The sequence below is a fragment of the Mytilus californianus genome, unplaced genomic scaffold, assembly GCF_021869535.1.
Source record: "Mytilus californianus isolate M0D057914Y unplaced genomic scaffold, xbMytCali1.0.p SCAF_5, whole genome shotgun sequence".
NCBI classification, from domain to species: Eukaryota; Metazoa; Mollusca; class Bivalvia; order Mytilida; family Mytilidae; genus Mytilus; species Mytilus californianus.
The window spans coordinates 97248547-97265537 of record NW_026262701.1 but is presented as its reverse complement, the minus strand read 5'-3'; the positions used below and the strand labels follow the sequence as shown (position 1 = coordinate 97265537).

The following is a 16991-nucleotide window of genomic DNA, read 5'->3' as shown; positions in this document are numbered from 1 at the left end:
AATTTTCCTATCGAGAGTGGAGAAATATCGTATAACACTCGAAGTAGCTTTAAAATTAGTACAAGTCGCTATGGATTTTGTGTCTCTAATAATTTTATCTTTCTTTCTCAACACTGTGCAAAAGTGTTCAATAATCTTCAAAAAATCCCTACATTCTATTTGGCGATATCAGGCATGGCTGCATTTTTTCATGACACCACAATCACAAAATCAGAAGAAAACAAGACAATTTGACGTCATGGTTGAATTTTGACCAATGAAAATCTCCGAACAAAAGTGCCACACGTTGTTGATTTAGAGCTTATAACTGATCGGACAAACTATAAATTGGCTTAGAATAGGAAAAGAGTATTTGTAAGGTAAGAAAAATATTTAAAACATAGCTCTGCCAACAAAAATATATTTATTTAAGTTGTATAGAATACATTTACTTATTTAAGTTGTGAAGAACGGGAAACCTGTAGATAGTTATTGCCATGTTGTCCTTGCAATACCAACACTCGCTTAATTGTGGTTTTTCAATGATATATACTTGTCAACGGGAAACCGGATTTATGTTATGACATGAAAAAAGTATGTAAACAATTAGTAACATCTGGATACTTTATAGAAGGTTTGTTTTCTTATTTTATCAATAGTATAGCCCTATTTTCGTAATTTGTGTTTATTGCGTTTCATATTTTGATATTTTGATATTTCCACAACTGATGAGGGTTAAAATTTTGAAAAACGGGTTAAAGAAAAGAAGAGATATGGTGATAAATTCATGACACAAAATCCCTACACACACTTATCAGAACCAAACACAAAGGAACAGTGCGCAGTCATTTATAACAGTTTAAATAAAGCATGGCCATGTGCAATGTCAAACTATCAGTATTGACAGGATGAACGCATAAACGCATATTGTTCACCAAGTAATGGTCGATACTTTCTAACGTGTTTTATAACCCAGATCGATGCCTCTGCTTGTAAACTGTAGATATCCTAGAGAATCTCAAGCTCTATAGTTCGTGTTTTTTTCTGACATGCTTTTATATTATGATAGAAATACTACGGAAATATTTAGCTGAAAGAAATATGTAAATTGTGTAATGCACTTATTTTCTAGACTGGTTTTAAAAGTGTTATCTTGAGTTTATTTTTCTGCAACGCTACTTCTTATAGGTGACATGCATTTAGTTTTTGAATTGTTTTTCGAAATCAGCATATGGTCCATAAAAAAAGCTTCAATTTGCTGTAATTTTGTATAATACCATTTTTCACTGATACGGTTTTGTCAGATCGCAACTTCTCAAAGGAAAGTGCAACTGAAACGATTAAGAATAAATATCACTTTTACGTCCTAAGAAATAATTCTCTAACTTAATATCCCAGTCAAAAATTGCAAAATCTAAGACAAAACAAGCAAATAAAAAACTATAGAATAAGACAATGTTCTTGTATACCTTTCGCTATGAAGACGATATATGATGTTAAGGAAATGTTTATAAGATTGCACATTGCTGACGTTATAGGCACATGCCGAGCGTATTCAAATAATCTACAGTTCGTTTTATCCTTTCTCTTGTTACTGCAAATAACTAAGTCAATTTGAAAAGGGTTGTATTTAACCCGGCTCTATTGTTATGTATATATTCCAACAATCCATAAAAAAGATGACAGGAATTAAAAAAATTAACAATACAACAGACCACACAAACAACAATCCTATGAACAAAAAGTAAAATACACATAAAAATAAAATGCACGGTACAGCTGCTAACAGGATGACCACACTAGCTTGAAAAAAATGAAATAAAAGACGGCCCATAAAAAGTAGAGTAGTTAGCAAATGCAGTAGCCATAAAATGAAAATAACAATTCGATCGTGCGTTTCACACGATTTCCTGTATATAACACCAGGAGTAACGCTCAAACCTAAACATTTGAAAGCCAGTGATAATAAATATAATAATCACCAGGAGCTATATAACCAAACGTGACCTAAAGAAAACAGCCAAATTCATCCTAAATCAACTTTATCTGATATATAAGTCAATGTTTAAATGATCTCAGTTTTTCGTGATAGCTTTTATATTGATTGCAGTGACAAATTTCAGATTTTAAGTCGGGACTGTTTGATAACATAAACGGTTTCTATGTTACTGCACATGATGCGTACTTCACCAATAAACAACTTTTCAGCAATGCTTCCACCCAAAATATTTGAAAAATTCTAATACAAACGTCGACGAGCTGATTTGACCTAAAAGGGTCAAAACTATAGCCAAACATGGACACGGAAACAGAGCGAACATGGGGATACGCTCAATAATTTCAAATTACTTCTGAAGTAATGTAACAGCAAATTCTGATAAAACAATATTCCGTATTTTCATGCCGGCACTGAAGTACTGAGCTACTGGGCTATTGATACCTTTGTGAAATTGTTTCACTGCCTATATTGTATTATCAGTTTTTAATTGTAGGACCCACATGAATTCGTTGCAAACAAATCAGCGTCAAATGTCATACGATGAAAAACTATGAATGCTGTTAACATTTATTTGCTGTCTCGTTAACTTTTATTCCAAAACCTCTTTTGATTTTGTATGAAACACAAATTTTAAGATATTTTACCTGATTGGAAATCTACTACTGTTGCCTTTATTAAGCGTCTACATAATTAATGAACATTCATTTCACAGAATTGGTAACTTTTCTGATTAATTATTTAGTATTCTAATACAAGAAGTATGTACACAAGGAAGTTATAAATCCTTGTTTCCATATACAATTAATGGGTGAACTTAATTTTTAAAAATCCCTATTTGTACATTAATAAAAAGACAAAGGACTTGAAAACATCATATAAATACTAAATAAAGATAAACATTTTTTATTACTAGATCTGAAGAAAATATGCTACTGCTGTACGTGATAACTGTATTGTTAATGGTTTCCGGGTCACTAGGGTGTTCCTGTGCGAAAACGTCGCTTCATCAGTACGTGTGTGATTCTGAATTTAGTAAGTACGAAACAGTTTCTTAAATGATACAGATTTGATCATAGAAAGGCAATTATAACAGTATTTGATAGATTTGTTTGACCGGGTTCTGATAAAACAGGTATTCTTATCACTGAAACTTTGAGGTAAAGAAGAGCACCGAATGCACTTCTCGTGTATTAGTTTTGTGTCCTGAATTTATCACCATTTTGTTCTTTTCGACTGTGATTCATCATTATTCGTGGGGTTACAATTTTTCAGGATTTATTTGATAAAGGTAAACAATAAATGTAATCGTTCAACGAAGTACCAATTTTCTATAGGATTGTATGCAAACTTTGACAAATCTACGAATTTAAACATCCACGATCACGCAACTTGTCCTCAGTTTACAAAAATGTTAACACACGAAAATAAATTAATTCAAAGTATTATTCGTCCCGGTTTTTTCCCCTTTCATCATTGGAAGTATTATTATACAATAGTTTAGAATGTGGTCTTTGAAAGCTCTTCGTTAAAAAAAAGCACTCAGAAGTATTCAAATGAAAATAGTTTCTGCTATATTCCAAAATATATATATATATATATATATATATGTGTGAATTATATGAATATTGAGTAACCTTTGACTTTGAAAATTTAAAAGAAATATAACAATGACCAATCTGTTTTTGCACAGTTGCTTAAAATCAGTGTATTTATTGTTTTAGTTGAAAGATATGATAAGGCGTCATCCATCATATATCCTTGGTACATGACCTCTTTTTTATATAAAAAAAATCTTCGTTACTGTTGAAAAATAGCTGTATAATCATGGTTAAAAAAATAAATCCCTGTTGAAATTCAGGAAACGAATTAGCAAAAAAAAAGTTGTTATGTTAAAATTCATTAAAAGCACATTTAAATATCAAAACATAAATGTATTAGTATCAACACCACAAATTAATCATGTACACTACATAGTTTTTTTGTATTTTATTTCGACTAAAACATTTGTTCTTTACGGATCCTACAACAAATGACATTTTCTAATTCGTTCTAACAAATAGGTAATTAGCAATTTTATATGTTACCCTAAGGCAATTTGGTTAGTCCTAGTTATGTAGTATGACGATATTCAAAAGTACGTATGGGATAAACGTCAGTGAAACAACCACAGAGACAGCAATTATCTATTAAAATTTAACATAATGTTATTTGAATAAAGTGCATACTGATGTTTTATGTTTAACCACGTTGTTTCAATTAAGATTCAAGCTACGACTGATTATTTTTAAGAAAATGGAAAGCCTTAATCCTTTACCAAACAATACTATACTCGCATCCATGGACGTGTCTTCTTTATTAACACACATTCCACAAGACGAAGGAATAGCAGCGTGTGAAGAGGTATGGAACAATTGCGTTGACATAAATCCTCCAACTGAGTGTCTTGTTATACTTCTAAAACTAGTGCTGGAGAACAACAACTTCTCTTTCAATGACAAACACTAACTACAGATAGACGGCCCTAGTATGGGCACAAAAATGGCCCCGTCATATGCCAACATATTTATGGGCCAACTTGAAAAACGCCTCTTGGTTAGTGCTCAATACCAGCCATTATCATGGTTTCGATTTATTGATGATATTGATTTTAAATGGACAGATTTACAAGACCATCTGAATAAATTTCTAGAACACTGTAACTTTTTCCACCATTCAATTAAATTTACACACGAACCATCAATGGAGAAAATCAACTTCCTCAATACTATGAGTTACATCAAGAACAGAACCATGATAACGGATCTCCATACGAAGAAAACAGACAAACAAATTTCTCTCTTCACAAACAATGCTCCTGTGGTATCCTTTTCAGTAAGACATTGCGAATCAAGTGAATATGCTCAACTGAAAATAAGCAGAATACTAGATTTAGACAACGTAAACATCTAGTTGTTCGAGGATACAATAACTACAATATTAATACAGCTTTCGAAAAAAACAGAATTAGCCGCCAAGAACTTCTGGAGTACAAGGATAAGACTAAAGGAGTCAACAGAACACCTCTTGTACTCACTTACCATCCTGATTTTAAAAATGTGTCATCCTTTGTTCGAAGCATTGGAAAATTATAGAGAATGACTCCAATTTGAAAAAAGTATTTTCTCCACCACCAGTCATGGCCTTCAGAAGACCTAAAATCATCCGTGACAAATGAGTGACAGCTGTATTAACAAAGCAACCTACTCCACCTCCTGGTTGCTATAAACAACAGGAGAAGGAATTGCTTATGTTGTAAAGCTGCCAATACTAGCAGTTTTTTCATCAACTCCTTTACAAAACTAAGTTATACCATCTACACAAATTCCAACTTTAAAACGGACAACTCAATTAATGAATTAACATGTAACACCTGTGGCATTCAATACGTGGTAGAAACAATGGACAAATTTAATATTCGGCTAAATAACCATCGATCATGGTATAAAACCAACAAAAACTGTCCCCTCACAAGACATCTTCTCTCAAAGAAACATCATTTTGATAATGTTACTTTTCAAATTATTGAATTGAACACTGAGTGGGACATCACGGCGAGAAGGAGAAAAGAAAACTTTTCGGTCCACCAGCTCCATACTTTCGAACCTGGTGGGCTTAATGAAAAAGACGAGAAAAGATACAGGAAAGATAGAGAATCATTAATTATATAGCATCGTCCTTTATATCTCTGTAATATTGGCCAATGGAAGTTGCAAACTTCAACTACAAATTTCGTAATCTTGAACTTCATCCAAATTTTAAATTTATTTATCAGGCAGCAAACTTTAATGTACAATGAGCTGCAAAGTTTTTTTTATCTGCATCCGATTTCACCGGGATAGATGCACGCTCGATGAAGCTATTTTTGTCTAGCGAAATATTGCGTTTATTTTTCATCGCATTGTAAATATTTTTAACATTTTGATATTTACATACTATATATAGTGTTAAAATTACATTGTTAGGCAATTTATAATTTCATTTGTGCAATTGTATTAATTTCTGTACTGATTAATCCACACTCTTATAGATTTGTATGTTATGTGTTGCTATTTATAGGCACTTATATATAGATATAATATATCAGCTATGGTAAGGAGGGGATAAGGCATCTGCGCGATGCTAGGCGGTGTTGTCGTAGAAGTATGAAGTGAAAAGTACAGGTTCCAGCCCCGGTCGGGGAGGAAGTAAAGAATCAGATCTACTCTAACATTGTTAGGTTGATTTTCTAGGCACTTAAACACTTTATATATTATCCCAATAGCATGAGTTCGAATTCCGGCGAGGGAAGAATAAAAATTTGCTTCCGCAAATTTGCAGATTTAACATTGTTGTGGTGATATATAGAGTAATTATATATATACATATATATATACTTAAAATCAAATTCTGCGTCCACACAAGTAGAAACATAAAACAAATTTAAAGTTCAAAATGCTCTTAAAATCCTTTAGGTAACCCCTACTCTCCTTTTTTTTTTGAAAATTTGTAAATGGTCAAGATCCCCACCGCGAAACCATATATATTCTTGTATGTAACAATAAAACAAATGAAATGAAATAAAAGGTGAGTTCCTTGGGGTAATTCCCACCTTCTTCCTGTTTAAGAACTTGTAAATGGTTGAGATCCCCGCCCCTAAACCATATATATCCTTGTATGGGACAAAAAAACAAATCATATGAAATAAAGGGCAGGTCCCCTGGGAAAATTAATCAGTTTGTGTGTGTCATATTTGAACATAAATTAAATATATATATAGGGTTCTTTAAGTGCTTAATCTCAACTTGTTTTTAATTAGATAATAATCTATTTTTATTATGAGATAAAGGTTTTGACATTGATAGATAAGTTGCAGATCTGTATTATTTTTTGACACATGAAAGAAACAATATTAGCAACTATTAATAAAATTTTATTATAATATGGAAATAAATATAACATGATATCTGATTTTAGAGAAGTATTTTGCTGGTTTTTTATTGGTTTATGTAAATAAGTTTGAGTTATTTGTTTTGAAAAGTGATGTGTTTAATTGATAGATATAAAATCATATCTAATTTTATAGAGAATTATTTTGGTGTTTTGTTACTGGTTCATGGAAATAAATTTGAGTTATTGGCGAAATATCATTGATAAATTGTTTGAAACTTTTTTGGTAGGCTGTGTGTCTGTCTGTCTGTCTGTCTGTTTGTCCTTCAGTTTGGCAAATCAGTTTGCCACACTTTTATGCCTGCGCTGTTGTTGAGGGGGCATTAAGTTTTACACTTGTCTGTCTGTAAGTACGTATGCTGTATGTCCCAAAATTGGTTTTCGTTCTCTATGGGACAATAAAACAAATCAAATGAAACATAGGGGAAGTCCGTTTGGGTAACTACCACCCTCCTTCTTTTTGATAACTTGAAAACAGTCAAGATCCAAACCCTGAAACCATATATATTCTTCTATGTGACAACAAAACAAATCAAATGAAATAAAAGGCGAGTCCCCTGGGGTCACCCCCACCCCCTCCTGTTTGAGAACTTGTAAACGCTCGAGATCCCCACCCCTAAACCATCTATATTCTTGTACGGGACAATAACACAAATCAAATGAAATATAGGGGAAGTCCATGGGGGTCACCCCACCCCCCCCCCTTCTTTTTGGAAACTTGTAAATGGTCAAGATCCCCTCCCCGAAACCATATATATTGTTGTATGGGACAATAAAACAAATCTAATGAAATAAAAGGCGAGTCCCCTGGGGTCACCCCACCCCATCCTGTTTAAGAACTTGTAAACCGTTGAGATCCCCACCCCTAAACCATATATATTCTTGAATGGGACAATAAAACAAATCAAATGATATATAGGGGAAGTCCATGGGGGTCACCCCCACCCCCTTTCTTTTAGAAAACTTGTAAACGGTCAAGATCCACACCCTGAAACTATATATATTCTTGTATGGGACAATAAAACAAATCAAATAAAAAATAAAAGGTGAGTCCCCTGGGGTCACCCCACCCCCTCCTGTTTGAGACCTTGTAAACGGATGAGATCCCCACCCCTAAACCATATATATTCTTGTATGCAATAAAACAAATCAAATTAAATATAGGGGAAGTCCATAGGGGTCACCCCCACCCCCTTCTTTTGGAAAACTTGTAAACGGTCTAGATCCCCACCCCTGAACCATATAATCTAACAAGGCTATCAATTATAATGCTCACCAGAATCAATATCATGATGATTTTGTTAACCTCATCTGAACTGGTAATATGTGGTACTGAATGAGTTAATCTAAAAACTCCATTATATAATTTCCGTGATTTTGAAATATGAACTCTCATAACGAGTTCGTGAAAACGGTAATAAAACCTCTATTTCATTTATCTTTGTAATGGTGTTATTTTCCTGATAACTTTTCCTCAACATGAACTTTATTTTTTCAGTTATAAGAGGAAGCGTCAGATCAGTACCGGGCTCCCAGTCAAACGATGATGTGTACTATAATGTGAAAATTCTGGACATTTTAAAGGTATACTAGATGTTATTCCTTTATATACACCAAAAGCCTCTTTCTTAGACTACTAATTTGCACCCCCCCCCCCCCCAAAAAAAAACTTTTTTTTTTTTTTTTTTTTAAACAAGAAGTAAAAACTAGGGGTTAAAACGTTCAGTTGCTTTAATTTTCCTAACAGTATATTGGAAAACGCCGCAAAATTAAGGTCCTTTGGTCATATAGCTCTTTAACTGTTTCGGTTCTTATACATCCTTGAATTGGCTTTCAAATATTCGTCTTTAAGCATTCCTGATGAAGGTAAATCCATAAAAGCGCTTCGGACGCAAAATATTTATAAAGTGCTTGGGTTTTTTTCAGCACTGGGTCGACACCAAAAACTGGTGGACTATCAGTCCCCGAGGGTATCATCAGCTCAGTAGTCAGTAATTCGGTACTGACATGATTTATAACAAACCATAAAAAGACGAATGAAGAATTTATCATGTTATCAATTAAATTAAAAGAATAACAATAGTTTATTAGCACGTATAGGAAAGGTATAACGTGTGATTGTCTGTATGCAAAATTGCATATTTCAATATCTTCATGTTGTTATCATTTCCATCCAACCCCGAACAAAGGGAGCTGCTAAATAATGTCAAAACATAACCGACATACCTATTTATCAACATCATAAGACAGTTTGGTTAGTTTAAAACCGGATTCTTATACCTCACATTAAACTGAGTATAAGCACTTTAGTGGAATATAACAATATCATTTTATAGGTTTGGTGCGTCCGATGCGTTTTATACTTTTAACTTCATCCGGAACGCACAAATCCAAAACTTAGAAAACGAATGATGCACAAATATTTGAGAGGAGCTATATGACCAAAAGTAACCCAAAAGGAATATCCAAATCCGCCTAAAGGTTTCTTATGAATCGTGTTAGTACCGAAGCACTTACTACGGAATTGATGATACTCTTCGGAACTAGCAGTCCACAAGTAGTAGTATTGCCCAGTGCTAGAAAATAAAATAAAAATGGTAAGCCAGATATATATTGTATAGCTGTTAAGTTTTAAATTCCTATTTCGTATCGAATATTTACCAAATAGGAGACGGGACTGACGTATTCGTTAACGTTTTGTCATTTTCTGTCGTAATCTTACTGTAGATCAGTAATTGCCTTTCCTTTTATCTAATTTATTTTTCAAGCAACCCTCGTATGCTTTGTCGAAAGGTAAAGAAGTCAAAATCTGGACTCCAGGAAATGATGGGATATGTCGGGCGCCACTTAGTCACGGAGAGGACTATTACATTGGAGGTATTTAGGGTTTTCAAACTGTTTGAAAAATTTCTTGTGGTATTTGAAGAATGAAATTTAGGTAAATTTTCATAAAATTCATGCGATCAATTATCATACCATACTGGTAGTATTATATAACCATTATTTCAACATTTCGATGTATATTAGATTTCTATTCCACCTCGAATAAGTTCATTGATTAAGTGTGTTTTATGAGCACATTTATTCAATCAATCATTCAATATTGTTTTTCAAACTTACAGAAATCGTATCAATATTGTCAAAAAGTACTCAGAAATATATGTTGTTATAAACCAATGAATAAACAGTTTACTTATAATTGTTTAATATAATATAAAAATGTGTATATCGTTTCAGGCAGTATAGATAAAGGAACTAGTAAACTTAGGATTCATTTGTGTAATTTCCGGAGCAGGACGTCAGCATTAAAAGATTGCCGGAAAAGAATGATTGCGGGAAATGTATTTGACTGCAGTTGTAAGGTATTGTCACTTTATTTTCTTTTAAATGTCTAATAAATTTCTTATGGCATCTAATATGAATAGTCGGTTTTTTATGTTTTGTTTTTTTTTTATTTTGCTTGTATCTGTTTGGTTTTTTAACCAGACAACACCCCGTTTTATAAGTGAATATGTAAACAGCTAAAATGATCATCAAGGAAAATAAATTAACCTTAAACTGAAAGAAACTGTTTATGAGAGTAAAATGATAGTTTTACCAATATTTTCAATTTTGTTATCTTCACCACCTCTGTATTTACTGAACAAAAGCAAACCAAACTTGACACGATCGAGTCGACTAAGTGTGTCTAGATTTTAGTTTGCGAATTATATATGTAGGACTCTAAAGTGCGATGGGGACGCTAAAATGCGATGGTCACGCTAAAATGCGATGGTTCGTTACGCTAAAGTGCGATGGTCTGTGCTATTCAATGGAACACGCTAAAGTCCGATGCCTCAATACGCTAAAATGCGTTTTTCAGCGAAAGTGCGATTGTTTACGAAAATAAGGAAGTAAGCTAAGTTTAAAAGCATTCCGACGGAATAATTACACGCCGTTTGTACAAACAAAGTCATTTACATGCCGGAAAACAAGAATGTTTGTCCAGGGTTTTATTAGACAGCGAAAAAGAAAAAAAGAAACTAAATGATCCCAATCCGGAACATTTTTTGGTCGGTTCTGGAAGAGGTTTACTTAATTCGGCAAATTTTTGTTTACAAGAGCTTCAAAACAACCAGTGTAAAACAATTCAAACGAGAAAAATAATGGCCTGATTTATATACAAAATAATAAACGAAAAACAAATATGAAATACAGCAACAACGAAACGACTACCACTGAATTACAGCTGTAGGTTTATTGGCTTGAAACAGGTTCATAAAGTTAATACTAGCTACTGCAATGTAATCATTTCACTTTTTTAACAACTATCGTACATTAAAAAAGTGAAATGATTACATTGCAGTAGCTATTAATAACTTTATGAACCTGTTTCAAGCCAATAAACCTACAGCTGTAATTCAGTAAATGAAAATAAGAAGATGTGGTATAACTGTCAATGAGACAACTATCCGCCAAATTAAACACCAAATGGCGTTAATTTTGCAACTAATAACTGTACGGCCATCAACGTGGAGTCTTAGCCTACGACGCATAGCAAGTCATAAAGGGCCATACAAAGACCAGTAGAAAACATTTGAAAAGAGAAAGACAACGGCATGATTTATAATCCGGCAAAAACAATTAACAAAGAAATTAATAGGAACACAGCAAAAAAAACCAATTGCCTGAACTTATTGCTATACCATCGCACTTTAGCGTGTCATAAAATCGCACTTTGGCGTGTCATATCATTTCGCTTTAAAAATCAAACAACCATCGCACTTTAGCGTCTGGCACCATCGCACTTTAGCGTAGTCCATCGCACTTTAGCGTGACCATCGCACTTTAGAGTCCTACATATATATTCTGCTCTCTCAATTAACACGGTCTTCAAGACTACTAGTATAACAAACATGTAACGATAGTATAAGTTTCCATTCAGCTGTTAGTGTTTTAGGATAGTTTCTTCAAAAAGTAATAGCGTAGAAACTGTAAACTGCAAAATTGACGAACAAGCGAATTATGACCTACAAATCATTTTTATTGGTCGTTATTCGTGTTATAACTGTGTAGGTGATGGCCGTTTAATTTTCAAGGTGTTGTCGGGCATTGGAAAAAAAGTGGGTTTAGATCTGACTTAATAAATATTCTTGTTTATAATGATGTTAACGTTAAAAAAATAATGTTATCCTGTCACCGATAAAAGAAAATGAATGTGCTATGAGTTCTCACAAATACTCATAAACCTTTACTTATAAAAAGTAATATTTTGTTTCCTGAAATAAATAATAAATTTAATCATTTCATATAGAAGTGTTATTTCTTTGCTATATTATGTTTGTTTTTATTTTTTTTGTTTTTGTCACAAACTAATTATGTTAATATGACAATAAAGATATATGATTAAAAAAATGTATGGTATATTTCGTCGGGAGAAGGATTCATAAATCGAGGAACCTCTAGCTGAATACATACTTGGAAGATTTTTAATTTTCAATGATTTTAACAGTCACAATTGCAGTTAAATTATTATATTTCACTTTGATGTTTATGTTTGAGCGTTTCTGAAAAAGATTAAGCCAGATATGCGCGCCGGACTTACAAAATTGATAAAGTGTATATTTTCATTTACTAGTACTGTGTCGATTCCACTGCTGGTGGGCTGTTGATCTCCAGGGCATTATCAGCCAAGTAGTCAGTGCTACGATACTGTCATAATTTATAACATATACTTGTTTAAAATTTTCAGTTTATAAATTAAGAAATTATTAAGAAACTAAGGTGCTAACTCCCTCAGGCAAAGTAAGCTTTAGATGAATTTGGCTATTCTGTTTAGATCCTTGTATTGTCATATAGCTCCTAACTTTTCAGTGATCTACGGAACCCTGTCTTTCGCATGTTTAGGTGTGAGCGTTCCTGGTGAGATAAATCCCCAAAAAGTGCATCAGAGTCAGGACATTTATAAAGTGTCTAATCTATTTTGAAGTGATTTTTTTTTCAAAATCAGACAATCGATAAGAACCAGACTATACTCCTATTAATGTATTGCATCCTTATATTAATTTTGTTGTAATAAAGTCCGTATATTTTTTTAATGTTTATGTATTTTACTGATGAAAATAAGAACTATCATTCACTGCAACAACGAGCAAGGAAGTATATTTGTTTTTACAATTTCAAATTCATTGATATCTACAGGAGACATAAGAAAACTTGTTTATGGTATTATAAGCTGTTATTGAGAAGAATACGATTGAACAAGTATTAATTAAAATATCGAACTCAATGGTAAATTCAAAAAGGGGAAAGTCCATAAAACCTGACAAAATCATACGTTAGACTATATCAACCAACGGAACGAACTGTCATATTCCTAATTTGGTACAGGAATTTTCCAAAGAAAATGGTGAGTTAAACCTGGTTTTATAGCTAAGCTATAGCTCCCACTTTGACCACTGAGAGCTCAAAACAACGAACTTGAAAGGTAAATTTGTCTGAAACTCCTTTTGGGTTCACAGACAAAGTATATATGTATGTACTATCCCAAATGTGTTTCATAATTATTTATTTGTTATTGCCTTTTTATATTGCAGACACCTGAATGCTTTCAAGACTGTTGAAGAGGATAACCTTTTTAAGATATACTGTTATCGATTTTCTTTTTTTCCAATTTAAGTAACCGGCACAAGCGCGTGTAATAAAGACGCTTTTCGTGCTTTTATTACAATAAAAATTATTATTACCAAAGCTTTATATTATTACCTTGGTAAGTTTTACTATTAAATTAATTCATAAATCTATTTACAATTTCTTAAGATAACCGTATTTTGTGTGGACGCTTCCTCTTCTGTTATCGCTTATTTACTGTTAATAAACTTTGAAAGATTACATGAATCGTTCTCTCTATCATTTGGTCAGTATCTAATTCATATCATCTATTTATTTGTTAATATGACTAGAAAGAACAAAGTACAAAAATAGTCGCTTTATGGAACGCACTGACCTAAAATAATTACTTCTGCAAAAAAGTGTCCATGTTTTCGTTTGAACATAAGTGATAATAAATATATGAATACATGTATCACAATGAACAAATCTTTTTAAATGTTCATGTTCCTTGATGTTCCAATCGGAGATGAACTTAATATCCCCGTGCATAAATGAATTCCTAGAGGGCTTTGCGCCAGCTATCACTCTGGGGAGAGTTGTCTCATTGGCAATCACACAACATCGTCTTATTTTTATATACCCCACAGATAATCTTTTTACGAATATCTAATAGAATTGAGAATGGAAATGGGGAATGTGTCAAAGAGACAACAACCCGACTAAAGAGCAGAAAACAGCTCAAGGCCACCAATGGGTCAACACAGCGAGAAAATCCCGCACCCAGAGGCGGGCTTCAGCTGGCCCCTAAACAATAAATGTGTACAAGTTCAGTGAAAATGGACGTCACACTAAACTCCGAAACATATAAATGAACTAAAATTTAAAAAAGAAAATTTAAGACTAACAAAGGCCAGAGGCTCCTGACTTGGGATAGGCGCAAAAATGCGGCGGGGTTAAACATGTTTTGTGAGATCTCAACCCTCCCCCTATACCTCTAGCCAATGTAGATTAAACAAACACACAGCAATACGCACAGTAAAACTCAGTTTAAAAGAAGTCCGAGTCCGATGTCAGAATATGTAACAGAAGAAACTAAGCAAAATGACAATGATACATAAATTAACAAAGGACTACTAGCAGTTACTGACATGCCAGCTCCAGACCTCAATTAAACTGATTGAAAGATTATGTATTCATCATATGCAAATCAAGCACAATCCCTCCCGTTAGGGGTTTAGTATCATACCATCATAAAATATATGAGAAGAACATAACCCGTATCATGCCAACAACTGGTTTGAGAATAAATGTGTTTATTTCCGATGCAAAGACCCTATGAGTAAATCAATATTAATACCAAAATAGGCCATCTTTAATGACCCGTCAACAGTATCGTAACTATATCCCTTCTGAATAAGTCTGTTTAAAGGTTTGGTTAGCTTTTGAGGTGAATGACGACATTTTTGTGCTTTGTATATAGGATGTATTTCAAATTTCAAATAAGTTATTATATTTGAACATTGATAATGTCAATTTCAGTGTAAACTGTTATTGTCCTATTTGAATGTCAACTTGATGCGTGTACGAAATGTACATAGGCTATTGGTGTACATTTACCTTGAAATAAATCAACATGATCCAGCATTTATGAATGAAACAGAGTTAAATATTTTAGACTGACATTCCTATATGATAACCCTGGTTTGTGAAACAATTCACAGTTTGAAACACACTTAAAATCTTTTGGATATAGTTGTGTCGTTTTGGGTTGTCTCAGTGGCGTTTACCCACAACTCAAACAGTTATCACACCTGCTTGATATTTGAATTAGACAGTCAGTGCAAGGACTGCAAGAACAAAATACATTTTTTTGTATTTAAAATACTATGTTTAATCCCATATTTTATCTATCTTAATCCAGGGGCATGTCATTTTGTGATCCTGTTTTATTTCTTTTTCGTTTTCTGTATCTGATTTAAGATTGTATATTAGTTTCTTTTGTATTTTTTCACATTTCTTTTCAAAGACTATTCGACATGATACTTTTTTAAAGCGATACGGACATTATATATACTTTGGTCTTAAACTACATTGCATAGATATATAGATCATTAAATAACCAAAGAATCATCCGTCTTCGTCAGTCCTTCTATGAATATTGAGAGCAATGCAAATAATTCTAGGCTAAAGAACTATGAAAAATACATGGCATACAAATGTACATGTACAAATGGTCGTATGATACAAAACAATAATTGATCTATATATATATATGAACAAAACTGAAATAGAGTGCAATGAGAAGATAAAATTATCAAAATGCACAATATTTAATCTAGGTGTAAAATTTGATAAAACAATATATATAGATGATTTAACCGTTTTACACACGGAAATCATAATAGTATCTATAAACATGATAAACTAACTATGTGCATGATAGTTGATGTCATAAATATTCATCTGTACTTTTTCCAGGTCTCATGATTAGTTTTATTTTTAGTTATAAAAAAATGATAAAGATATAAAAAAAATTACCTGACAAAATATAGAATATAAGGTCCTACTTGGATTCAAAAGTGTTTTGTTTCGCTTACTTTTTGTCATTTGGATCTTTACTTTCTGGTAATCCTTGTAACGCCGTCGTTTTTCTAGTATCACTTTATTGAAAATCGCGTATTTATCATTTTTAGTCACACGTAAAAATACCATTTAACACAATTTTCCCTGTTTCTTTATACTGTTGAGCCATATTTCTCCTAATTCAAATTTAACATTTTCTTTAGATTCTTTTGATTTCATCAGTTTAATGTATCATTTATCTCACATCAATCGGAATCATAATTATAGCCTAAAGTAGGTAAATCAACATAGCAGCAAAAAAACAAAAGAGTAAAGAACCATCAAGGTCAACTATATTAGTGAGTGTAAACCTTGCTTAAGGATGTACACCTCTGAGGAGCCAAAATTTCTAGAATTAAACTTTTTTCTTAACCTGATTTTTGGGTTTATATAACTGTAAAAAAATAATTGAAGAAAAAATCATATGTTGGATCACTTCTTCTTTTGCTACGGCCATTTGAAAGTACCCAATTCTGATGATTTTCCCATTTTTCATCAATTTTTACCCATTTTTGAGCTATTATCATGAAAAAAATCACAGTTTCACAATTAAACTTTTTTTCATACTTTCAATAAAGATGAAGTGGACCAATCTGAATAAATTCAACACAAAAAACTATAGGTAGGTGTTAATATAAGAAAGTTTTATAAAATTTTGTTGCTTTTTCGTGTCAAATTTATCATGCTGTCAATTTTGCAAGTTTGGGATTCTTCTCTTTTTTAGAACAAAAAGCATATTATTTCAACTTCCTTGTTATAAATGATTGAAAAAATACATATCTAAGAAATTTGAAAAGAAAAATTGATATGGGATGTACACGTTTCTGGTAAAATC

At 32.6% G+C, this 16991-nt stretch overlaps 1 protein-coding gene across 2 annotated transcripts; it reads left to right on the top strand.

Annotated features, from left to right (window-relative positions):
* Positions 1-299: 299 nt before the first annotated feature.
* LOC127700341 (metalloproteinase inhibitor 2-like) lies at positions 300-13813 on the top strand. 2 transcript variants are annotated; one of them, XM_052203760.1, is made up of 6 exons: positions 300-359; positions 2892-3010; positions 8442-8527; positions 9712-9820; positions 10181-10305; positions 13519-13813. In XM_052203760.1, the coding sequence occupies exons 2-6, from the start codon at positions 2905-2907 to the stop codon at positions 13543-13545; spliced, it is 453 nt and encodes a 150-aa protein (XP_052059720.1). In that variant the 5' UTR covers positions 300-359; positions 2892-2904; the 3' UTR covers positions 13546-13813. The 2 variants fall into 2 exon arrangements, with proteins under 2 accessions (XP_052059720.1, XP_052059719.1); XM_052203759.1 differs by lacking the exon at positions 300-359 and adding an exon at positions 537-613.
* The last annotated feature ends 3178 nt before the right edge of the window (positions 13814-16991 follow it).